Source organism: Muntiacus reevesi, chromosome 13 (genome assembly GCF_963930625.1).
Source record: "Muntiacus reevesi chromosome 13, mMunRee1.1, whole genome shotgun sequence".
Taxonomy (NCBI): domain Eukaryota; kingdom Metazoa; phylum Chordata; class Mammalia; order Artiodactyla; family Cervidae; genus Muntiacus; species Muntiacus reevesi.
This window is the reverse complement of record NC_089261.1, coordinates 22,685,873-22,711,997: the sequence shown is the minus strand read 5'-3', so window position 1 is coordinate 22,711,997 and position 26,125 is coordinate 22,685,873. Positions and strand designations below refer to the sequence as shown.

General features: G+C 48.7%; 1 protein-coding gene across 2 annotated transcripts in view; it reads right to left on the bottom strand.

The window, feature by feature from the left end:
* The window catches only part of TMEM132B (transmembrane protein 132B), a 377,290-nt gene extending 361,436 nt beyond the window's left edge, over positions 1-15,854 (bottom strand). The window contains exon 1 of one of the 2 annotated variants that reach the window (XM_065904184.1): positions 15,734-15,854. Coding sequence is in view for 1 of the 2 variants with exons in the window: in XM_065904182.1 (XP_065760254.1) it covers positions 14,794-14,860 (67 nt within the window). In the remaining variant the exon portion in view is untranslated. Of the gene's footprint in view, positions 1-14,793; positions 15,115-15,733 lie in introns of those variants that run through there. The other variant, XM_065904182.1, reaches the window with a different exon arrangement.
* Positions 15,855-26,125: the final 10,271 nt, after the last annotated feature.

The following is a 26,125-nucleotide window of genomic DNA, read 5'->3' as shown; positions in this document are numbered from 1 at the left end:
TATATTCCTACAAGGAAAATACACAACAAACTGATAAACAGAGTAGTTACCTTTGGGAAGAAACTTACACAAAGCAGACTTGGGGCCTATCTGTCACACTTTTTAAACCACTTTCACAGCTTTGACAGAGACAGTGTTGTGCAATCGCCAAACTGCTTTCACCCAGAAAAACTGTTTCCCACATTCCCATCCCAGGAGGCAGAATAAAATCTCAAACACAAACACACACAGAGACACAGACACACAAACACACACAGTGCAATTATAAAAGATCCTGATTGTTTATACCTTCCTCCAAATGCTGTGCTATTCCTGCTAAAGTATTCATCCCCAGCTACTAATTATCCCCCCAATATCCATTCTTTTCTTTTGAGAGAGTAACAGAACTTTTATTTTCAGCAACTTCAAAGGAAGACTGCATTCCCCAGATTCTTTCACAACTACACGTGGCCATGTAATTTCATCATAACCAACAGGATATAACCAGAAGCATCTTGGGGCTGCTTCTAGGACTCTTCTATAAAAGACAATTGATAAAAATCCTTTACCCTTTCTTTATCTGCACCCCCATCCTGGTGCCTGGGATGAAGATAAGATGGCTGCACCTGTAGTTGTCATTTTGGGCCATGAAGGCAAAGACCTCAACCTTGAAATGGTAGGAAAAAGGGTCCATGAGGCTTTCACAGAACAGAGCCAACCTACAGTCCTGAGCTACTGAGCTCCAGAATCTGACTTGGGAAAGAAATAAACTCTTATTTTTTAAGCCAGCACTTTTTTTTTTTTAACCAAGCCACACAGCTTGTGGGATCTCAGTTACCCTACCAGGGGGCAACCCTGGGACCTGGCAGAGAAAACACCAAGTCCTAACCACTGGACTGCCAGGTAATTCTCACATCATCACTATTTTAATTCTCTGTCGCTCACTGATGAGCCCATTTTCAATAAATACACCCATCACACCACAGCCCAGCTTAATTTCCCCAGTGAAACACCAAGCACATCCCTTCTGGGTCACCTGAGTCCCATGCAGCTTAGCCCCGAGCACCCAGCAAAGCAGAGCAGCAAATTCAGGAGGTCCCAGAAAAGGCGATCTCACCAGCCCCAGTGGGGACCCAGAAACCCTAAGAGAAAAAGTCAGGCTCTCTACTTAAAAATCAGCATTATTTTTTTTTTAAACATCAGCACTATCGTGGCTGAAATGTCTCAAACTTTCCTGATTTCCTTCCTTGAAACTCCCCCACTCCTTTCCCACCACCCCCACCTTCATTCTTTCACTAAGGTCAGTAGTCCAGCCACACCTTTCCCGTGCTAATAAAACAATATGAAAGCGCATGTGTGAAGGGATGGGAGAGGGGTGAGAGGCAGCTTGGTCTGCTGGTTAATATCCAAAGGACCCGGATTAAAATCCCAGCTCTGGTAGAAACGTAAATTGATTCAGCCACTACGGAGAACAGAATGGAGATTTCTTTTAAAAACTGAGAATAAAATTACCATATGACTCAGCAATCCCAACCATAAGACACATGCACCCCAGGTTCATCACAGTACTATTTACAATAGCCAAGACATGGAAGCAACCTAGATGTCTACTGACAGATGAATGGAAAAGTTGTGGTATATATACACAATAGAATATTACACAGCCATAAAAAGTAACAAATTTGAGTCAGTTCTAGTGAGGTGGATGAACCCAGAGCCTGTTTTACAGAGTGAAGTAAATTAGAGAAAAACAAATATCATATACTAACACATATACATGGAATCTAGCAAAATGGTACTGATGAACCTATTTGCAGGGCAGGAATAGAGAGTCAGGGGGCTTCCCTGGTGGTTTATCAATAAAGAATCCACCTGCAATGCAGGAGACCTGGGTTTGATCCTTGGGTCGGGAAGATCCACTAGAGAAGGAAATGGCAACCCACTCCAGTATCCTTGCCTGGGAAATCCCGTGGACAGAAGAGGCTGACAGGCTACAGTCCATGGGGTCACAAGAGTCAGACATGACTTAGCAACTAAACAACAACAAGAAATAGAGACCCAGATGAGAGAACAGACTTACGGATACAGCAGGGACAGAAGAGGGTGGGACGAATTGAGAGAGTAGCATTAAAATATATATACCACCATATGTAAAACAGATAGCCAGTGGGAATTTCCTGTATGATTCAAGCGACTCAAACAGGGACTATGTGACAGCCTAGAGGGGTGGGATGGGGTAGAAAGTAGGAGGGAGGTTCAAACGGGAGGGGACGTATGTATAACCTATGGCATATTCATGTTGATGTATGGCAGAAACCAACACAATATTGTAAAGCAATTATCTTTCAATTAAAAATAATTTTTAAATGGATATAATAATAATATCCAGACTTGTTGAGAATATGAGTTGATAAATTTAGACATATTAGAACTGTGACTGCCATATAGAAAGCACCATCTAAAGATAGTTATTTTATACACATAGGAGACTTTGGGTCAGTTGTTTTTATTAAAATGGCATGCACAGGCTGTTACCCTGCTGCTCACTTTTCTCCTTGACAATAAAGCCTCCTGACAATAAAGCCAGGACAAGGGAGGTCCAATCCATTCTTTTTAATAGCTGCATAGTGATCCAAGCATATAAATACCACTATTTAGTCCAGAATGACTTTATTGATGAACAATCAAGGTTTTTTTTTTCTCTTTTTCACCATTACAGACAACGCTGCTATAAATATCCATGAGCATACAATCTTACCAGTGGTGCTTTTATTTCTAGAAAGCATAGATTTCCCAGCAGTGAGATTGCTGGGTCAAAGATCAAATTCTCTTTTCATATATATTAGCAGGTTACATTCCAAATAGTCTGTGTTTTCAACCAAAGCAACTAAGATATGTGTGAGATCACTGGACTGGGATTTCAGAGGTCACATGCACAAAACAGAAGCCCCAGGAGATTCAGAAGCAGCCAGAAGAGAACCCACAAAGGGCAGGAGGGGTAAGCGTTGGCTCCTTGAGGGAAGAGCACCAGAGGTATCAATCCAGACATGAGAGCTCTCCCGACCTGGAGGTGGGGTAGGGGGGTGGCGGGTGGAGGGAATGTCCCCACCTCACTTGGTAGCCTGTCAGAGTAAATTTTCTTCCTTCTCGTGGATGCAACCAGATTTTTCTTTTGGGAAACAATTCCCTGCCTACCTCTCCAGCAAGTTCCTTCCAATTCTGGCTCCCGAGATGAGCCTCTGACTTAAGGGTGGCTGATCAGATGAAGGATTCCATCCCCTCAGCCACAGTTCCTGGTTGAGAGGTCAGCACACAACCCATGTTAGTTCAGTAAAAGTCAGTCCTGAGATTCTTATTGGGACAATTAAGAAAGAGACATTTGATTTTTGCTGGTTGGAGGAAAGCCGATAGTGAACTTTGCCATCAAAGAATTAGATCAACACAGGGAAAAAAAGAACCAAGAGACAGAGGGAGAGCATAAGCTTTCATTAGGAGAGTGTTAAGCCCCTGGATCTAGCCATGCCTGAAGCTGTTTCCTCCTTAAGCTTCCCACCTTCAGGGACTAGTATAAAAATTCCCAACTTTATACTTTGCAACTATGATAATCCAGATTTAATACACTGGCATACTCTTGCATTTGACACATCATCTCCATGAGTGCACCGAAAATCTTAAATTCGGAAACTTAAAATGTCACAGACCTCGGTGTCACAGATAAAAGAGAAAAGGCTATGTTAATCTTTAAAACAACCAAATATGAAAAAACACAAGATCATAAAAGAGATCCATTGATGGGAGTCATTCTGAGTATAAAATAACTAACCAGTAGGTTCCTTTAATTCTAGCTCCCTCCAGCAGCATCCCTACAAGGGGTCTTCTGAGCCGTGAGCCATCAAGCTTTGCCTGCAGAGTAAAAAATATCTCCCACACACATGTGCTACTATTTTTAAAATGTTACATAAATGCTACTGTAATTACCAAAACCTAGTCGTTCAAAAGCATTACTGAATTGATGGCAACTTTTGATCAATATGTTTTTCTTGTTTAACCAAGAGATACCAAACCCACAATTCTTCTTATTCAAACAAGCTGGATAATCTTTTAGACATTAAAAGGGGATACTTGTTTTGACCACAGCGTGCTATAAACACACATTTACAAAGCATCCTCTGCTTGAACATGTAAGGCAAACTTTGTCTTTGAAAGGGCAAGATAGTAGGCAATTTATTTAGGCTCTGCAAGCCATATGATCTCTGTCACAGCTACTCAATCCTGCCCTTGTTGTGAGCAAGCAACCATAGTAAGTAAACAAACAGCCTTGGTGCAATAAAACTTTATTTACACAATAAACAGGTCGAGGGCCGGATTTGGTCTATGGACCCTAGCCTGGTGATGCCCAGTTTAATGGGTACAGAAAATAATAAGCAATGAATAGGAACCAAGGCCAGCACAGGGTCAGATGGAATTTACACATCTCTCAACTGTTGTGAAATTGGATGAAGAAAATAAAATTTGATTGACACACAGCTTTTCAGGTACACACCTACTAGATACAGCAAGGACACCTGCAGTGGCACTCTAACAATAATAAACTGTGCCAATCACATCATGAACACAGGAGAAACTTTTTTCTTAGAATATCAGTGCTTCCAGCAAGAAAAATGAACCCCACACTAAAGCTGGTAGGTTCACAGCTCAAATCTGACCTCCACCTCCAATTTCCAGGGGCAAATAGTACATCTGGAACACTGGTTTCCTCAACTGTCTTACCAACATTATTAATAACTGCCCCCAGCTATTGAGCACTTAGCATGTGCAGGGCACTTGCTAAGAAGCATTTGCATCTATCGTCTCATAGGATCTTCTTAACTTTATCCCCGTTAATGATGTGTCTTTATGTCTGTCTGACAGATGCGGAAACACAGGCTCATCCATCCCAACCTTCTCCCCAGGGCCATTGGGAAGAACGCATAAAAGGCAAAAACCCAACAGAGAGATGTTAAGTTCGGTTTGTTAAGTTCACCATTAGCATACATTGATTTGAGGGACTTCTCTGGTGGCCTAGTGGTTAAGAATCCACCTGCCAACGCAGGGGGCACCGGTTCGATCCCTGGTCCAGGAAGATCACACATGCCGTGCATGGAGCAACTAAGCCCGCATGCCACAGCTTCGGAAGTCATCACGCCCTGGAGCCTGTGCTCCACAAGAGAAGCCACCAAGAGGAGAAGCCTGCACACCGCAACTAGAGAAAGCCCAAGCACAGCAACAAAGATCCAGCGCAGCCATAAATAAATAAAAATAAATATATATATATGTATGTATATATTGATTTGGCCCCTATTCTAAGTATAGCGCTAAGTACATAATTGGCTCCCAATAAATATTTATTGAGTGAGTCTATCAATCAGCATATCCCATAGGGTGAGTTTCAAACTACACCCCAAATCTCACCACTTCTCACCTCCTCTCTGGCTACCACTTTGATCCAAGCCACCAACATCCCTGGACTATTACAATAGCCCCTCGGGGCTCTCCCTGCTTCTGGTTCCTGTGACTCAAAGCACCGTCTCCTCTGCTCAAACCTGCCAGTAATTCCAGACTGACTCATCTGAGGCAAAAGCCACAGTCCTTACCAGGTTCTGGTCCCTATAATCTCGTCTACTCAGCCCAGCCTCAGTGGCCTCCTTTCTGTCTTTGAACCTGCCAGGCACCTTCCCACCTCAGGGCCTTTGCACTGGCTGTTCCCTCTGCCTGGAACACTTGACTGCCTCACCTCCTTAGGTCGTTACTCAAAGTCACCTTCCTGATCCTGCTATTTAAAATTGCAAAACATCTCTCCCCAGCGCTCCCTCTCCAGTCCCTCACTTCATGTTTCTCCAAAACCACTAACAACCATTTAATAAACAGCATATCTTAGTTATTTAGCTATTTCAGTGTCTATTTCCCTGTGCCTTGATTGATGCTAACCCTACAAGGATAGGGACCTTCACCTGCCTTGAACCTGCCGTATCTCCCTCTCCAAGTATAACACCTGTCACAGTGCCGGTACACAGGAAAACATGTGTCATTGAACAAAGGCAGAATGAGGGAAGGGAGAGAACTGGGGAGAGGTTTTGACGATCAGCACCGGGGATGCAGGTCCATTTTACAGATGGGGAAACTGAGACTCAGAGAGGTCAAGGAGCCAGACCAGTGCTCCCAGATCTTCCAATTTCTTGAGAGAAGCTGGAAACCTGGATATTGACATCTTCCACTTTTTAAATGCCAGTAACAAACAAGAGAAGCCTGCAGACCCAGATATGGCCCAGAGGCAGCCAGCGGCTCTGCACTGGCCTGGAAAAGTTCCACTGCAATGCCACCCTAAAAACAACTCTTTTGGGGAAAACCATTTTCCATCTACACCGTGCCCCTCCCCTTCCACTCCCTCCTGCCCAGTCTTTGGAACAGACTCAGGGAGAACAGAGTCCCCTCCCACCTGGCCACCCCTTCCACCCCTTTGCCAAAGCATCCTCACCACTCTGCCCAGGTGCCCCCGTCCCCGCTCACCTGGCCCCCTCCACTTACCCAGGAGAGCCTGCAGCAGCAGATGGCACAATTACAGAGAGAAACATAGCAAACCAAGGATATAAATCCATCCGCAGCGCACAGCACAGAGAGAATCAGGCAAACAAAGGGAGCCACGGCTTCCGAGAGCCTGGAGAACAGGCAGGGCCCATCCACCGCTCCAGAGTTCTGGAAGGAAAGCCAGGACCCTCCGCCAGGCGCACGGAGTCAGCCCCGCAAGCTTCAGGCTGCAGCCACAGCAGTATTTTTATGTGTCCATTTGCTCCAGTGCATTAACAGCCCTGGTGGGAGGCATTCCAAGCACAAGCAGACATTAGAGATGCGGTACTTTCTGAGTCACCCTTTCTAGGTCCTGAATCCTGGGCTCCGAAGCGCAGCCATGATGAGTGAGGTCCCCCAACGGATTAATTTAGGTTAACACTGCAAAACAGCTGGGGCTCAGAAGTGCTGGGCAATTCTAGAGTCTCCATCACCTTCAGTAATAAAAATACAGCAAATCCAATTGGACTCTATTGATTTTTTTTTTTAATGTAACTATTTTGGGGCTGAAACATAAGGAGAGGGTATTGATCAGTTCAGGAGTCAGGTGTCAGGGAGGGGAGTTCTGTGCATCCCAACTGTGGCCCCAAGGCAGGCTGAGCAAGAGAAGATGGCAGAATTCAACTCCAAAGAACCTGGGCTTCTTTTCCACGTTCCCTTGGCAGAGAGTGAGCATCAGGGGTCCCTCCTACCCTGAGTTGCCAGGAAAATGCCAAACAAACACCTGGACGGAGAATAAAAGTGACAAGCGACCCTGCTTTATTTCTCCCAGTGGGGCTATCACCACCTGACATTAAATTATGTATCTGTCCATTGTATTATTGTCTTACTCTGCCTGGATGATGGCGGGGGGGGGTGTCTTTTCTGCCCCCTGCTGTGTCCCCAGTGCTGAGCACCGATTAATATGTCTGTTGAATGAATGACTGAGCTCAAGTGGTCAATGACCTTCTTGATGACTTGATGCGGGCCAGGCACCGCGCAAAGAACCTTTCAGAGAGTCGAATTCCTCCCGCCTCTGACACGGTTCTTCAGGTTGGCTCATTCTGACCTGTTATGTCTCAAATAAAGAAAATGCCACCTTCTCCAAGAAGTCTTCCTGGACCACCCATACTCTCCACATGGCATTGCTTTGTACTGAATATAAGGAGCACAGATTACTGTCTGAGACGTTCCTGGTTATGGATTTGCTGACTTCTTGTCCCTTGCTCAGTCACACCACACCTGCCCTAGAATGTAAGCCCCCAAGGTCACAGGCACCTAAGCTTGAGGGTGGGGATACTGAGGCAAAACTCCAAGCCATGGAGGTACCTTAGGGAGAGGAGAGACAAGAGTCAAGCACTTTGGGGAGGAGACCCCAGCCTGCCACTCACAGGCTGTGCGGTCTTCAGTGTCCCTGAGTTCCTCTGAGTCTCAGTGCCCCTTCCACATCTGGGAATACATCTGAGCCCTTGGGGGGTGCCCAAGAATGCAGCAAAATCCTGGAGTGAGAAACCACTTGGTAGGCAGCCTTATCCTTCTCTTCACAGGTTTGACTGTTGCAATAAACAGCCCATCAACCCCTCCCTTCCTGCCTCTCTTCCCCCCACCCCTGAAGGACTCCCCTCCATCAGTCTCCCTGTTAGTGTCTCCCAAGCTTGTGCCAAGATCAGCAGGAGAGTTCAAGCCCTGCTGTAGTCTGAACGGTTGTGTCCCCCAGACTTCATGTGTGGAAACGTAAACCCCCAATGTAACGAGGGTAGGAGGTGAGCCTTTGGTGAACGAGGTCATGAGGATGAGGTCTCATGATGGGATTAGTGCCTTTATAAGAGACCCCAGGGACTTCCCTAGTGGTCCAGGGGTTAAGAATCTGCCTTCCAATGCAGGGGGTGGGGGTTCGATCCCTGGTAGGGGATCCCACATGCCATGGGGCAACCAAGTCCAAGCACCACAATTAGAAAGCCCGCATGCCACGACTACTGAGTTCGTGGGCTGTGAAGCCCATGCTCCACAACAGAAAAACCCTGCACACTGCAACGAAGAGCCCGTGAACTGCAACTAAGACCCAAGGCAGCAAAAAAAAAAAAAAAAAAAAAAAAAAATTCATATATTTTTAAAAGAGAGACACCTCAGAGAGCTCCCTCGCCCCTTCTACCAAGTGAGGATACAGTGAGAAGACGGGCATCTATGAACCACGAAGAGGGTTCTCATCAGACTGTAACTATGTTGGCACCATGACCTTGGACTTCCAAACCTCCAGAATTGTCAAGAATAAATAAATGTCTGTTGTTTATAACCCACCCAAGGAGTGGCGCTGTGTTATCACAGCCAGGATGGACTAAGACTGGGCTTATTCTACAGATGGGGAAACTGAGTCTTGGAGAGGTCAGGGGGCTAGAAGGGGCTAGATTTAGATCTCGCAATTTCTTGAAAGAAGCCAGAAACCTGGATGGAGGTACTGACATCTCCCACTTTTTATGTTGGCAACTAAGAAGAGATGCCCGCAGGCCAGACATGGCCCAAAGGCAGCCTGAAGCCTTCCACACAGGCTCAGTTTACCCACCAGGTCCTGGATGGACCTAGAGACGGTCATGCGAAGTGGAGTAAGCCAGATGGAGAAACACAGAAATCACACAACATAGCTTACTTGTGCAATCTAAAAAGATGGCAGAAATGAACTAATTTACAAAACAGAAATAGACCTATAGACTTAGAAAAGAAACTTTATGGTTACCAAAGTGGAAGGGATGAAGGATAAATTAAGAGTATGAAATTAACACATGCATACTACTATATATAAAATAGACAACCAACAAGGACCTACAGGTTCTTGTATAGCACAGGGGAAAATACTCAATATTTTTTTAATAACGTATAAGGGAAAGAATCTGAGAAAGAATATATATGCATAACTAAATCACTGTGCTGCACACCTAAAACCAACACAACATTGTAAATCAACTATACTTCAATAAAAATTTTTTAATCTTAATAAAATACATACTGATAAATAATAAGATGCAAAACTACTTTAAAAAGGAGTTTAAAAGGAGGAGGGAATGACAGAGGATGAGATGTTTGGATGGCAACATCAATGGATGGATGGACTCAACTCAATGGACATGAGTTTGGGCAAGCTCTGGAAGATGGTGAAGGACAGGGAAACCTGCAAGGCTGCAGTTCATGGGGTCACAAAGAGCTGGACACAACTGAGCAACTGAACAACAACAGTTTAAAAATAAACATTCTAGAAATGCTAGAAAATATCAAGTATCTTCAAAACAGTTTTTGGGACTAAAAAAAAGTGCCACACCCTGCCTTGCCAATGTACCCCCTCAGCTCCTAAGGAAGGGAGCTGTCTTTAAAGGCACCAGAATTCCCCAAAATGGGTTTCTCAAAAAAGACTGAGCTCTGTTTCCAACTCAAAACACATCCTTGAATCCCCTGGGCCCAAATTAGTCTCAAAATCCAATATATTGCCCACAAAACTCAGTGTTTACAAACACAGAGATGGCAGCAGCTAAGAGCACTGACTCTGAGACAGATCCACTGTGCTTTCACATCCATGGCCCATCCTTCTGTGGCTGTGTGACCTTGACAGGTCAAGGCGCCTCTCTGGGCCCCAGTTTCCTCATCTGTAAGGTGGGGCAAACACAAGTCCTGAGCCCAGGGGGCCACTGAGGACTCAATGAAGTAAAATCAGAAGAGGGCTTAGGATGCACAGTAAGTGTAGATCGGGGTTAGTTGCGGTGTTTCTGATTCTCAGCTACACTGAACTAGAAGAACCAGGGCAGGAGACAAAATGGAAAGGTGGGGGGTGTCTGTCTGCCAAAGTCTCACCCTTTAATGTAACCGTCTAATCCCTCGAGGGCACAGAACTCAAAGGATTCCTAGTTGCCTGCAGAGTTGATGCCAATCTGTTTGATTTCTATGGCTGGAAACCTTAGCTTGAATTAATAGGTCTATTTGTATCAGAGAGAGAGCAGAAAAAAAGTGAAATAACCACCCAGCACCTTGGAATGTGGGTCTGGCCTGTCCACACAGTTCTGTGCAAGGTTGTGGAGGCAAATCTGGCTGTGTGAGGAGGTGGATAAGGCACAAACCAGTGCCTGGGCTGGAATCCTAACCCTGTGTGACCTCAGGCAAGTTACTTGGCATCTCTGGACCTCAATATATCCTCATCTGTAAACTATGAATAATGAGGGTGTTCATTTACCCTTTATTACAGTATTTCACTCTGTTTAGATGAGGAAAAGTCTGAGATGGTCCCTGCAACACAGGGAGCAACTTCAGAAGCATGTGAATCCATCATCACCCCATCATCCCATCACCATCATCATCACTACCATCACCACCATTGCCATCACCATCACCATCATTACCATCACCATCATCACCAATCACCATCACCATTATCACCATCATCACCAACATCATCACCATCATCATTACCATCATTATCATCCCATCACCATCATTACCATCACTATCATCATCACCATCATCAGCAACATCCTCATCTCCATCACCATCATCACCATCCCATCACTATTATCACCATCACTTTCATCATCACCATCACCACCATCATAATCATCCCATCACCATCATCACCATCATCCCATCATCCCACCACTATACCATCATCATCATCATCACCACCACCACCACCATCATCATCATCATTGTCATTGTGATGATTTGCTACCTGCCTTTTGAGTTGACATTTGCTATTTTGGCCACCCCCAGCAGCTGTCGTTCTCACGACCTTGGACTCCCTAAATGGAATCACAATCCTCTGAAGGACCAGAAAGAAGAACTCCTTGACCAGAAAGGCTCCTCTGTGTAGGGTGGAAAAGTCCTGGGAGAGGAGTTTAAAAAAAAAAGAAACGAGAAATTATAGGAGCCATGAGCCCTGATCTGTCATCAATTCACCGTGTGACCCTGAGTAAGTCGCTTTCCATGCCTGAGTCTCCTTTGCCATTTGCAGAGAAAGTTCTTGGAGGAGATGCTCCAGAACACTTCTTGCTCTCCCAGTCTAATCATTTACTCTGGACAGACTTGGTAGGACCACTACCACCCCATGTTGCTGCCTCAGGTACCAGGGTGCCTCCATCTCCCTATAGAGATGGCTGGTGATTCATCTGCTGAATCCCATAGCTTCGAAGGGAAATGCACTCTCTCCATCCCCATTCAATTTTAGAGCCAGGAGGAAAAAAAGGAGGTGCCCAGCCACATACAATGGGGGGGGGGGGGCAGTGTGCATACATCCAGGCACAAGGCCCCTGCAACAGCTCTGCTGGCCCAGTGACCACCCTCTCAGATTTCATGTCAACAAACGAGGGGTTTCTTGTGCTCCTTTGGACCATGGCAACCACTTCCCTCATTGTTGGCTTCAAGCATCGCAGCTCATGCAGAAGCCTCATGCCTCTCAAGTTCCCTGCATCCGGTGGCAGGCGGGGGTAAGGAAGGCAGAATGAAATGATTTACTCTGGGAACCTCCACGGTACAGCCATTAAATCACTGGAGGGGGGGGCAGGGAGGCGACAGCATTGGCATACCACTCGCCGTCATCCCCAAGGCCACCTCTCTAAAGAGCAACACCACACACAGGCAACCCCCCCCCAAAAAAATCACTATTGTAATGAGAAAGAAATATACCACATGCCACGCCAAGGTGCCAGGCACGGCTAAGAGCATCTCTGCCTTGAAGCCAAAGTCTCCCCCACCCACCCTCCCATCAGACTAGCAGGCTCTGCCACTCACAAGGACCCTCTGTCGGGGGTTCCCCACCCACCCGGATTTTATTAGACCCCGAACACAATGGGTCAATGGAGCAAGGCACGTCCATTTTCCCCAGCAGGCACTGGAACAGCGCCGCTAATTTGCAAAGCCATAGCGTGCACAAAAGTGGCTTGAATAATGGGGGCCCCCTAGTCGCTAAGCCGGGGGATTTGTGCTGACTCTTACCAAGTACAGTTCCATATGTTTAAGCACTTGCAAGGCTCAAAGAAGTACACCCACCACACTCTTTACCATGGCAGCGACCCACGCAGGAGGGGGGAGGGGGTGCAAAGCAGACAGCCCCTGTGTGTGATGGGGGTAGAGAGTGTCCTTCCTCGCCTCTGAACTCTTCCAGCCCCTCTCCTGGAGCCTCCGTCAAATGTGGTCGGGAAATCATGCCAGAAATTAACCAGAAAAGCCAACCAGCTCTGAAGGATGCTCTAGCTAATTCCTCCGAACCTTTCAACCAACGGTAGGCAGCTAAGTATCTTTCAGGAATTTCAGCCTTGTTTTTTTTCCTCCTAGCTCTCCTAACTGGTGCTAAATATAGAGTTATGAACTGTTGTCTCTTTATGTCCCTGGTGGGGATCAGAGAAAGACTTATATGTGGTTGCAAGGACCTGGTGGCAGCAGTGAGGGTTCTGCCGTAGCAGCACCTGTCAGAATGAGCTGCCCAGCTGAGACCTGGGGGCAGACTCAGAACCGGGGCCAGCACCAGGTTTCAGGGATGGTATACCTTTCCAGCCAGGACTGGGCCCCCCCCAGAGACAGGCACGAGTTCTTCTGTTGCTAGTGGACAGGGGAGCCAGGGTTCACCATGTTCCTTCCAAAGCATTAGGCAGACAGCCTCTCTGGGAGATTTCTCATCTTCACTTAGCAGCACATCCAGGCAAACTCTGACCACCCCTACCCTCCACCCCGTTCAGAAACAAAACCAAGACAAAAACTGCAATTTTCAAGTCCGAAGGGACTGTGCACTTTGGAGAACAGGCTCCAGGGCTTCGGCTGAGAGGAAACAGCCTCAGCCCCAGCAAACAGCCCCTCTTTGGTACCACAGAGAAACGCGGAGAGCTGAACAGTGATCAGAGCTGCTTATTAGCCAAGCAGATTGAAGATTCATCCACAGTTAAGCCCAACACCACTCTCTAAATCGAGCCAAAGCGGAACGCCGATGGATATCTCTGACAGAAGGCTTTCTCGGAGTAGAAGGTTTTATTTAATATTTTGGGTCACTTAAGGGCATCTCAAAGCAAGACAATATTTACTTTTTCCATGCAAATACATCACACATTAAGATGGCAAACAACATTGGCTCCTGACTGCAACCCTCCAAGACAGTTGAAGCCGAAAAGTTACAGTTGTATTTTCTGTTGCGTTCTGGGTGGCTGTGTGGTTTGTTTATCAACAAGATGAGAAGAAATTGTCTCAAGCAAAAGCTACCTGCTCCCAAATCACGGATCCTAATGTTAAAAGGTTTGGAGAACCGAGCTTTCCAAATGTATATGAATGCTGCTGGTGACTGTTCCCCATTCTTCTAAACCTTTAGGATAATCTTCGCTGCCTGGGGTGGGAGCAGGGGAGGAACTGGCATTTTAGGATAAGCGTCCTCGGGAACCACCGTGTAGCCACACCAAGGTGGTAGAAAGCTTTTCAAACTCCAGCGGAGACCCAAAATACCTGACTATCTTGCCTTTCCCCACTCGCTAGATTTTGGCAACAGCTGCGCCGAAGCCAGCGGGGAGCCCGGCTCCATGGTACCCAAGCGATGGCTCTAGGCATCACCACGTTCCTGGCGCCTCTGCGCGCCCGGAACTGCCTGTCCGCCTTGGGGTCAGGGCGCTGGGTTTCCAGGAGGCTAAGAGCGGGCTGTGCCGTAGCCAAGGGAAGGCCACTTGGGGAAGGGGCACCTTCGGCGGGGATGTAAAAGCAGGAGGGTGCCGCGGGGCTTAGGGAGAGGCTGCGCACCAGCCAGACAGCTCCGACAGAGACGACCTCAAGGTGGGCCCCGCAGGTGTCCTGGGAAAGCCGGCGGGGCGTCCGCGGGCATCAGGAAACGGAGAGGAGGGGCCCACCGACTCTGCCACAGCAAAACCGCCGCGGGAACCGGGTCCTGGAGGGGATGTTGCCCCAAGGCAAGGCAAAGAGGCGATTCGATTCCTGGAGGCGCGCCCCCACCCGCCTTGTGAGGCTGAGCGCACCCGGTCTGTTGCCTCTTGCGCGCTGAAAGGATACGCAGGAAAGCTGGGGCTTTGGGGAGGAAGGCGGGCAAGGTCTCAAGCTGGGCAAAGGGGTACGTGCTGGGGACCCCTGGGTTCCCAGAGTCTCCTTAGATCTGTCCAAGTTCGGGAGACGCAAGCTGCTGGGGACTTGAGAAGGAGGTGGCTGCCCCGTGCGGGAGCCAACTTTGTGCGCTGCGGCCGGGGTCGGGGATGGGGACTGGGAACGCGTTACCTGGGCACCGGAGGGCCGTCAAGGCCAGCAGGAGCCCGAGCGGCGGCGCCCGGCCTGGGGGCGGCATGGTCCTCGGCGCGCGGTGGGCCCGGCCCGCGGCTCCCGGGAGCGGCCCCCGCGGCTACGCTGGGGCGCCGGGCATGGCTAGCTCCCAGGGCGCCGCTCTTCCCCAGACGCAGGCGGCGGACGCTGGCGGCGCTTCCCTGGCTGCGCCTCAGTGCGCTCTCCCGGGCTCGGCGGTGCGCGGCCGGGGAGCAGGGGGCCGCGGGGGCTCAGCGCCCGGCGCCCTGGCCCGCCGCCCCGCACTTGGCCCGAGTTGCGCAGCCCCCGCCGCCGCCGCGACTCCCGCGCCCCGGCGCCCGTCCCATTCCGGTCGCGCCGCCGCCGCTGCCACCACCGCCGCCTCTGCCCGCGCCAGCTGCCGGCCGCCCCTCGAGCCAGCGAGAGAGTGAGCGAGCGCGCGAGCGCCGGGGAGGAGGGAGGCGAGGCGGGAGGAGGGAGGGAGGGGCCGGGGAGGCCGGGGGAGGGGCCCGCCGCCGGGAGACGGGGCACCAGGCGGCCGCCCGGCGATAGGCGGCGGGACGTGCCACTCCCCGGCGTCCCCGGGGGAGGGCGCCTGGCCGCAGAAGGCCTGGGAAGCCCCGCGGGGGTGGTCAGGGCGTTGGCGGGGACAGGGACCGCCGGAGGGATGACCTACTGGGCAAAGTGCGGACAGATTCGGGCGCCTTCGGGGCGTAGTGGCGGGAGTTCCCAAGGTCGCGGACCAGGGAGATGCGAAGGGTCCTAGGAACGGGGCAGCGAGTCTGGAGGGAGGTGTCTGCGGGGGACGGGGACCGTGGGACTGTGCGCAGACCAGAGGTCCTGGGATAGGTCTGGCACAGCTTGGGGGGTGCCTGTGGGGGAGGGGAGGCAGGGGAGGCCCCCGGGAGTCGGGGGCTACCTGAGGAGTTTCTTTGGCGCACTAGGATCGGGGCGTGGACGCGCTGGCTGGGCGCGGTCAGGGGTCCTGAGAGAGATCGAAGGCGTCTTAGGGATGGCTACCCACGCGTAGTGAGAAGCGTGGGGCCTTGGGGGACCCTTCTTTACCGGAGCTACAGGACTCGCCTGCCCATTTCTCGCCGGCCCTTAGAGCGCGCCGAGGGAGGGGGCGCGGGCCAGAGAGGTCCCCGGAAAGAGTTCCCTGCGCAGGGTCAGACAGCGACCGCGCGGGGGTGTAGCGGAGGCAAGGATGAGGACCGAGCGGTCGGATTCTTCCAGCCTCCGGGCAGCGCCTCCGCGGGGGTCACAGTGCCCATTTTCCCGGAAGTCCTAGATTTCTGCCCCCTCCCCGGGCGCAGCAACCAGGCTAGGCCCGGACGTGAGGGTTGGGGGGTGGGGGGGGCGGCGAAACAAAATGGATGAATCATGCTGGGTGCACCTGGGGGCACCGCCCGCGGTCCTCAGATGCCCTGAAAGTTGCTCCAGAGCCGGAAGTGTAAAGGGTGGGGCGGGGACGGGGCCGGTGGGGGGTGGGGGGGCGGTCCACCTACTTTGGAGTCTCTGCCCCAGCCCCCATCATACCAGCCCCGGGCTCCAGTATCTCGGTCTTCCATGAAAAAGTGGGTCAAACTCCTCGGAAACAGTCAATAAGGCAGCGGTGGGGTGATGCAAAGACGAATTTGGGGAAGACTTAAGCGGCCTGGAGACCAGGCATAGAATCCTGGCTCTGCCACTCTAGCTGTGCGGCACTCGAGGGAGTCATTCAACCTCCGCAGCCTCCGTCTGTCCCATCTGAGAAATGGGAGCCACTGCCCCGTCCGCCTGGTGTCCCAGACAACGTATGTAAAGCCCCCGACCAGTGAAGTGAGAGCTCATTTAAAGGGATCCGCTATCCACATTATCATTCTCATCATGATGGTCATTATCATTATGTATCTGATTTTCCTCTGTGGGCCCAGAGCTCACATCAGCAGAACAATCCTCCGCCCCTCCCAGCTGGCGAGGAGGGATGTCGGGGGACAGGGCACCCGCTTCATTAGTACAGACAAGCTCATTAGCAGCCGCAGCACTCAGCTCTTCCTGGATAAAAGAAGGAAAGAGCCAGGGGCAGGTGGCCAGTCCCAGGCCCAGGTTGACTGCGAGACATAAAGGGATCTTCCGAAGCAGCTAATGGACTCCTTTTGCAGGAAACTCCTGCCCGCGCTGAGATCTCTTTGGGCTGGAAGCCTGGGATGCAAGAAGAGCCACATAACAGGCTGGACAATGGGGAGTCACTGTGAGTCTGGGATGGCCTTGCACAGGCCCATCAGCCTCTCTCTGTGACTGTCTCCCCAGAGCAGGAGGATGATCCCCGAGAAGCTGCCAGGGCTTTATTGGGATCCTCTGTGCCCGGCCATGCACAGCTATCTCTTCTCTTTCCCCAGCAAATTCAGAAGTATTTGCTGAGCTGAGCACCTACTGTGTGCCAGACCTATGTGGGCTGATGGTGGTGGGGAGTTCTCCAGCTCAGAAGAGGGGATAACCCACACTCAAGGGACCCAGAGGGAGGTCCCCGCAGGGAGCAAAGCAGGAGTGACCCGGGTTGTCTATGCTAAAATGCCCCAGGTATCTTGACCAGGCAGCAGAGCTGGAGGGCTGTGACCAAAGATAAGAGGTCCTTTTCTGGCAGGGGTGCAGGGCAAGGGGGTGAACCGATCCAGCGAGTCCCCAGGCCAAGGGTCTATATGCTATCAGGTGATGGCAGACAGTGCTTGCCTGCCTCCCCCAGCTCTGGACCATCCCTGCGGACCCCACAGAGCCACCCCGCTTCTCCAGGGCAGAGCCTAGGCTGGGGGCACAGACAGCATCCTTTGCAGCTCTACGACCCCAGCCCCACCCCGACCCCCACTCCCACCCCAGGCCATCCTAGCCGCGCAGGCCTCCGGTGTCCCTGGGCACGCCCTTGTTCCCACCTCCGAGCCTTTGCTTTATCGAACTCCTCCTCTGGGCACTTCCTTCCCGATCTTCCCACAGCAGGAATATCTCCCTTAAGATTTCAGTTCAAACGCCACCTCCTCAGAGAGGCCTTCCAGGCCACACCATCTAAAACAGACCCCCACACAGCCCACTCCCTCTGTAGCCCCCCTCCCCTCACGTATTGTTCCGAGCGCTGCTCTTCAGGAGCTAAAGTAGCCACGGTTCCCCCGCCGTGACCGATGCTGCTGCTGGTGGAACCAGAGGCTGTGAAGAAGGCTCTGGCTGTGAAGGTGGCTTTTGTGTGATTTTGGACCAGCACCTAACCCTCTCTGAGATCTTACTTAAGCAAAGATGAGGATTCCAGCCCTGCCTCAGTCTATCCACGGCTGGATAAGATCTTCTGCATATTAACCAGGCCCCTGAATTTCTACCTAATGGGGTGGTTTCAAGGGTTATTCTGAGCAAGAAAAAAAGGTCTACCTGAATTCTGAAGATCCGCAGGGCAGGCGGGAAGGACTGGCAGCAATGATCTAGGAGACCCCAGGTCTCCCACCGCATCCCCCCCGTCCCACCACCACCCAGCAAATCCCAGAATTTCACGCCCAGCCAGCTGGCCTCAGAGCTTGGGGCAGGATCAAAAGAATGACACAGTTCAGGCTCTCCCTCTGTGTGCAGATGGGGAAACTGAGGCCAGGAACAGCCTTCCCCACGTTCTGCAAATGTGGGGCCCCCAGTCGGAAGCCCTATCCTTCGGGTTAGGCTCCCTCAGGCCCCGCCAGCCCTCGCCCACCTGGCAGCCACCCCCTACGCGGGTCCCCTGGCGCCTTTCCCCGCCCCTAGTTCTGCTCCAGCTCAACCCACGCGCCCGCCCGTCTAAGTGTAGAGCGACACTGCCATCTCGTGGCTGTCCTTGGCGCTGCAGGCCTGGCCTGAGCAGCTGAAGAAAGACCGCGGAGAGGACAGGACGGAGGGAGGGGGGAATGGGGGGGACCAGGCAGAGAGATTTACCCACCTCCTCCAACTCGCAGAGGCTTGAAGAGGCAGCTGTGTCCTCTGCACAGACAACGCTTCCGACACTCTGACGGCGACCCCCACCGGAATCACTCTTTGAGATGTTCTTTGCAAGAGGGATTGTCTTCGTTTTCCAATGCAAATAAATCCTCAAGGTTACCTGAACCATCCCTGGCACTCTCTCCAGGGAACAGAATCGACTCAATCATGTCTCCGCCACTCAGTTAATGGTGGAGAAGGGGAGTCTCTCAAAAAAGCGGTGGAACTCACTTATATAGGAAAACAAGAATGATACCGTTCCTGGATATATGGACCAGTGATGGAAGGAAGGGGGCTCGTTTCTGACAACCTTTCTGGGGACCTAGGACCTCAAGTACCCCATGTCTCTCTCTCTCTCTGTGTGTCCTCTTTCTCCACTTCATTTTTCTGTACAACAGTTACTGCCAGCATCATATGTTTCTTCAAGGAAGAAACTTATTGACTTCTGGTCTCTTCCACTGCACCTGTCTTGTTCACCAAATAGCTAGTGTCAAGAACAGTGCTGAAGGCAAGGGAAATTTCTAATAAATAATGGTCATGAATGCGTGAATGAGAAGACAATAGATTAAGGATTGAGCTGGGAGCCTGGCAGGCTACAGTCCATGGGGTCATAGAGAGTTGGATATGACTGAGGGACTAAACAACAACAACCAGGAAGGTGGCAGAAGCCCTGATGAGCTTGTGAAGATGGAGAATAGGAGGGAACTTGAGCCGCTTTCAGGTAGCACCCCAGAGGGTGGGGAGACCCCAGGGAAGCATGGGGTCCTAGAGTGTTTAAGCAGAAAGCACACTAAACAGCCCTCCTGAAACTTCCAGCATGACCTGGAAGCAATAGAAAGTTCCCTGGATTCCCAGGAGAGGTGGTGGGAGGGGGTGTGAGAAAGCAGCCTAGAAGAAAGGCACCAGAAGGGTGGGATTTTGGAGCAAGTTTCAAGGTGTAGAGCTGAACAACGACTCATCTTTGGAAGCAAGGACATGGTATTTAACACAGGCTGGGCAGGCACTGCTCCAAGTGCTTTGTGTGGTTTGATTTTTTTAATTATGGTAGAATGCACATGACATACCATTTTAACCACTTTTTTTAATGGGAAAGTTGAGAAGATTCTTTAAATAATTATTTATTTGGCTATGCCTGGTCTTTGTTACAGCATGAGGGATCTTTTTTTTTTAATTGCAGTATTTGGGATCTTTCAGTTGCAAGCATGTGAACTCTTAGCTGCAGCATGTGGGATCTAGTTCCCTGACCAGGGATTGAGCCTGGGCCCCCTTCATTAGGAGCACGGAGTCTTAGCCCCTGGACCACCAGGGAAGTCCCTGTTCTAACCATTTTTTAAATGTCCAATTCAGTGGTATTTAGTACAATTCATGAAGCTGTGCAGTCATCATTTATATCCAGTTCCAGAATTTTTCATCACCCAAAACAAAAACCCTGTACCTAACTACTCTCCCCAGCACCCCCAGTTTCTTGTTATTCACTCAGTCATGTCTGACTTTTTCCTACCCCATTGACTACAGCAAGCCAAGCTTCCCTGTCCTTCATCATCTCCCAGAGTTTGCTCAAACTCATGTCCATCAAGTCAGTGATGCCATCCAACCATCTCACCCTCTGTTGTCCGCTTCACCTCCTGCCCTCAATCTTTCCCAGCATCAGGGGCAACCACCTACTCTGTGTCTCTATGGATTAACCTATTCTAGACATTTCATATAAGTGGTATCATACAATATGTGATCTTTTGTGTCTGGCTTCTGGCACTTAAAGTTTTCAAGGTCCATCCCCACTGTGGTATAGATCAGTACTTCATTCATTTTCTGAATAATATTCTATTGTATGGATATAACACCTTTGTTTATCCATTCAGTTGTTATTAGGTACTTGGGTTGTTTCCACCTTTTGGCAGTTATGAATAGTGCAGCTATAAACACTTGTGTCCAAGATTTTGTTGCAACCTATTGTCCATTCTTTAGGGCTAATATGTTTTAATTCACAATCATCTGTTTTCTGATTGAAGAAACCGAGGCACAGTGGGATTAAATGATTTGCCTATGGTCACACCGCCAGCAGAGAGTGGCAGAATCAGATATGACCCCAGGCCGTCTTACTCCAGGATCCATTAACTGTCAAGAAGAATGGGTTTTGCTTCCTCCACCTACTGTTGCCTCTGCACAACCCAGGCCCTCCCAAAACTTGATGCAGCCCTATTTTTCTTCTCAACACATTCCCAACTGATTTGAGTGGCAGTGTGTCCTGCCCTGGGAGCAGGGGGATGAATCCTCACACATCCAAACCAACCACAAAACCTCATACCAGGGACTGTTCTTATTGAACTGTATGACCCAGTGTTAACCAATGAGATGTAAAGGAAAGTTGTGGGGCAATTGCTCTCCTTGATCAGATGAAAGAGGCAAAGGGCCCTTTTTGCTCTATTCTTCCCTCTTTCCTCTGGACAGTTTGTAGAGTGAAGGTGTGATAGGAGGACTGTGGCAGCCTCTTTTGACCTTGAGGCACCACAATGCCCACAGCTACAATGGCAGAGCAGAAAGACAGGAGCTTCTGACAACCCTTGAGTTGTGGCGTCAGCCCCAGAAGTAGTGCCTCCAAACTTCCTGTTCATTGAGATAAAAACAATTGTTTAAGAACTGCCTTTTGGATATCCATTTACTTGCAGCCAAAAGCAGTCTAATTAATACAGGCAAGAAAAGCTCAAACCACTCACAAAATAACTTGTCAAATGGTAGAAAAAATACAGAAAATTGTATTTCTTTTATGCTGAATTTGGGAGGGTTAAATTATTTTTCAAATTATGTATTCCTGGCAGAAACTCAAAGATACAAATATTGAAAGAACATAACTCCCATACCCCAGAGATAACCACTCCTAATATCTTAATGCTTTTCCCACTGACTTATTTAAAATGGACTCACATGGCATGTATTGTTTTAACTTGCTCTTTGCACTTAATTATACATTAGGAACATCTCTCCACACCATCTAAGCATTTTTCTATATGATAGTTTTAATGTGTGCCATTGGAAATGCCATCTTTTGTTTAACCAGTTTTCATGTGGCTGAACATTTAAGGTCATTTACAATTTTTCAGTGTTCAAAAGCAACAGTCTCATTCCTGCACCTTTATACATGCTCTTAATTACCTCTACAGGTTTAATCCTAAAAAACAAATTGTCAAATGAAAACCTGTGCTGTTGAGGATTTTCGCATCAAATGCCTCTGGGGAAGTTAGACCTGTTTAAATTTCTATGAGTGCATGGCAGTGTCCTTTTGCTCAAATCTGGATGTGAGGTCTACAAATTCAACCTTGTTTGTTTTATTTCTTTTCTTTTCTTTTTTTTTTTTTTTTTTTTTTTTTTTGGCCACACTGGGTCTTCATTATGGTGCACAGGGCTCTCTCATTGTGGTATGAGGGCTTAGGTGCCCCCATGATAAGTGAGATCTTAGTTCCCCAGCTAGGGATTGAACTCACATCTCATGCATTGGAAGGTAGATTCTTAACCACTGGGCCATCAGGGAAGTCCCTATTTAATTCTTTTTAATATACACTCTCTGATTTATGCAATTAATGACATATTTCCCCCTCAGATTAGTTTTTTGTGTGTTATGAATTTGTCAATATCCAGGAGATGGTTGCTATGAAATTTAGAAATTTAGTGAAATTACCACTCCAAATCAGGAAAGGAGTACATCAAGGCTGCATATTGTCACCCTGCTTATTTAACTTATATGCAGAGTACATCATGCAAAATGCTGGGCTGGATGAAGCACAAACTGGAATCAAGATTGCCGGGAGAAATATCAATAACCTCAGGTATGCATATAACACCACCCTTATGGCAGAAAGTGAAGAAGAACTAAAGAGCCTCTTGATGAAAGTGAAAGAGGAGAGTGAAAAAGTTGGCTTAAAACTCCACATTCAGAAAACTAAGATCATGGAATCTGGCCCCATCACTTCATGGCAAATAGATGGGGAAAAAATGGAAACAGTGACAGACTTTAATTTTGGGGGTTTCCAAAATCACTGCAGATGATGACTGCAACCATGAAATTAAAAGACACTTGCTCCTTGGAAGAAAAGTTATGAGCAACCTAGACAGCATATTAAAAAGCAGAGACATTACTTTGCCGACAAAGGTCCATCTGGTCAAAGCTATGGTTTTTCCAGTAGTCATGTATGGATGTGAGAGTTGGACTATAAAGAAAGCTGAGAGCCGAAGAGTTGATGCTTTTGAACTGTGGTGTTGGAGAAGACTCTTGAGAGTCCCTTGGACTGCAAGGAGATCCAACCAGTCCATCCTAAAGGAAATCAGTTCTGAATATTCGTTGGAAGGACTGATGCTGAAGCTGAAACTCCAAAACTTTGGCCACCTGATACGAAGATCTGACTCATTGGAAAAGACCCTGAAGATTGAAGGGAAAGATTGAAGGCAGGAGGAGAAGGGGACAACAGAAGATGAATGGCATCACCGACTCGATGGACATGAGTTTGAGTAAGCTTCAGGAGTTGGTGATGCACAGGGAAACCTGGCGTGCTGCAGGCCATGGAGTCACAAAGAGTCGGACACCACTGAGTAACTGAACTGAACTGTAATGTTATCATCACTCATTATCATAATATGTAAAACATTCCCCGTGATAAAATCTGAGTGCGAAGGATGATATAGTGCCATGTCCGGAAAATATCTGGGTTTGCCCCATCTGTGAAGTTCTTTCTACTGACCACGTATGCCCGTGTGCATTTTAAAATACTTTTTGTTCCTCTCACAAATTAATTATATTTATCTTTTAGTCTTTGTTTAGGGAAGCTTCCTGTGGAAAAATTAGAGAGCTTTTAACCACGCCAGGATTAATGCCAATGACCTTCTCTGGATTTTTCAAAGCATGGAAGCTCCCACGGAGGTACAGGTAATGATTCAACACAGGACAGGATTGTGTCCTTCAGCACAGGATAGGATGGGTGCGACTGTGGAAGCGTTGATGGAAAAATGGAGACACGTGCTTGATGGATGTAGTCCTACACATTCCTGGCTTGGAGAACTCAAGTTAAAATTTCTTGGCTTGTCAAATCACTGCATTTAGGCTGCATAGGGCCGAGAGATTTCTTCTTGTCTGGTACCATAGGATTCAGAGCAATGTTACATTTTCTAAAGACAAAAACTTAAGTCAAAGTTATTTATTGGCTCACATAATCAAAGTGTCCGTGACTCCAAGCTTGTCTGGTTCCAAGGGCCCAACGTTCTCAGGATTCTGTATCAGCAGAATGACAAGAAGGAATATCATTTGCCGCAGTGAGGTCACATGCTTATTGATGGACGAATCACTGTGCCCAGGGAGATTGGATATGCTAATTGACCAGATCTGAGTCCAATCCAGGAGCTGGGAGGGACATCAGCTCCGCCCAAACCACGCCCCCTGTGGGTGGGGAGAGGCGTGTTTCCTTGGGAGAGCCATGATGCTATTTTCAGAAGATGGATACATAGCAGATCACACAACTGATGTGCACTGCAAGTAGCCACTGTGTGAAAAAGACACTTCTCTGTTGATGAGGGAGCTTCCGTCTCACTCTTACGGTTACCAAACACCCGTTCATTCAGCAGGCAAAAGACAGAGGTGAAGGCAATGCTCGTGCTTTAAGTGTGTAAAAAAAAAAAAAAGAATTTTAAATATAGCTGCATTTCCTTAAGAATATTTGCGTTGAGCAAGTCCTGCACTTTGAACCCTAGAACTGGAGAACCTCAGTTTTTCACAGCAACACCTGCTGGTAGTAAGGCAGGAGGTCTCGGTTAAACATACAAGTAGAGAAAAGCTCGTCAGAGCATCATTAATGAGTCAGCATGTTCGGTTCCCTTCATTAGGCTCCCCTGCCCCAGAGGAGGAAACCTGCCCTGTTAGCTTAGGTGCCCAGATATGGGTGCCCCTTAATATCTGAAAAGCTGAATATCATCATTTTTGTCTTGCTGCTTATTGAGACCTTCCAATGTAACAAACTATTTAACTGTCCCAGTAAAGTCGGAGAGGGGTTTTTACACCCATTTTACAGGTAAGGAAATTTGCTCCAAGTGATTCAAAAAGCAGAGCGGTCCCCAAAGTCCTATCTTAGGTACCACAGTGCTCTTACTCCATCTCCTCAGAAAGCTATTCCTAATGTCAGGATGCAGAGCTGGGGGGACTTCCCTGGTGGTCCAGAGGTTAAAAGTCCACCTTGCAATGCAGGGGATACAGGTTCATGCTGTGGGGCTCCTGAGCCTGTGCACCCCAACTAGAGAAACCGTGGGCCATAATGAAAGGTCCCACGTGACACAATAAAGATTCAAGACCAGAGGCAGCCCAGTAAATAAGTTGATCAATTTTTTAAAAAATAGATGTAGAGCTGGGAACTTCCCTGGAAGAAACATTGAAGACTCTGCAATGTGTGCGGGTTCCATCCCTGGTAGGGGAACTAAGATCCCTGTATGCCTAATGGTGGGGCCAAGATGATAAAAAAAAAAAAAAAAAAAAAAAAAAAAACTGCCTTAATAGGATTGTCATACAGTTAACTATTGAGAGCTGCTTAACTTTCCCACCACGTTGAACTTGAACAGGAAATAGCAACCTGAGCTATTAGGACTGATGATGGAACTTTACAAAAATTGATTGGCTGGGAAAACAGAGACCTGGCAAGAAAATTCACGTGCCTTAGAGATGCCAAGGAGCTGAGCTCCACGGTGGCCCCCAGGCGGAACCAGCACCTGTTTGGGGGCAGGGGATGCCATTGAGCTTATTAAATGCAACAGTGAAAGGCCCCCTGGGTACAACATCTTTCGAACCACACCATCTAAATCTCATGGCAATCATCTCCTTGACATTTACAAATTCATAATGCATAATGAGCTAACCTGAATTGGAAATCTTTTATTAATCGCATAAAACAGAGAGTGTATATTAAAAATGAATACGTAAAACAAGCCAGGTTGAGTTTGTAGCCCTCAAGTAAACTGGCCAGAGAAGGAACATTCGTACACAGGACTTCTTGAGATTTTAAGTTTGTAATTTTGCGGGAATCCTATTTTCTTATCTTTTTAAATTAATATTATTTGTTTGGCTGCACCAGGTCTTCGTTGTGGCAGGATCTTTCGTTGTGGCATGTGGGATCTAGTTCCCTGACCAGGGATCAAACCTAGGCCTCCTGCTTTGGGAGCAAGGAGTCTTAGTCACTGGACCACCAGGGAAATCCTAGACTCCTCGGGATTTAAGGACGGGTCCAGGGGCTGAGAGAGCTCTCTGAGAGGCTGATGCTTTCCCACTGTCATTGGGCAGGTCCCCCGGCAGGGTGTGGGTGCTTCTGCCAGGACCGTGAGC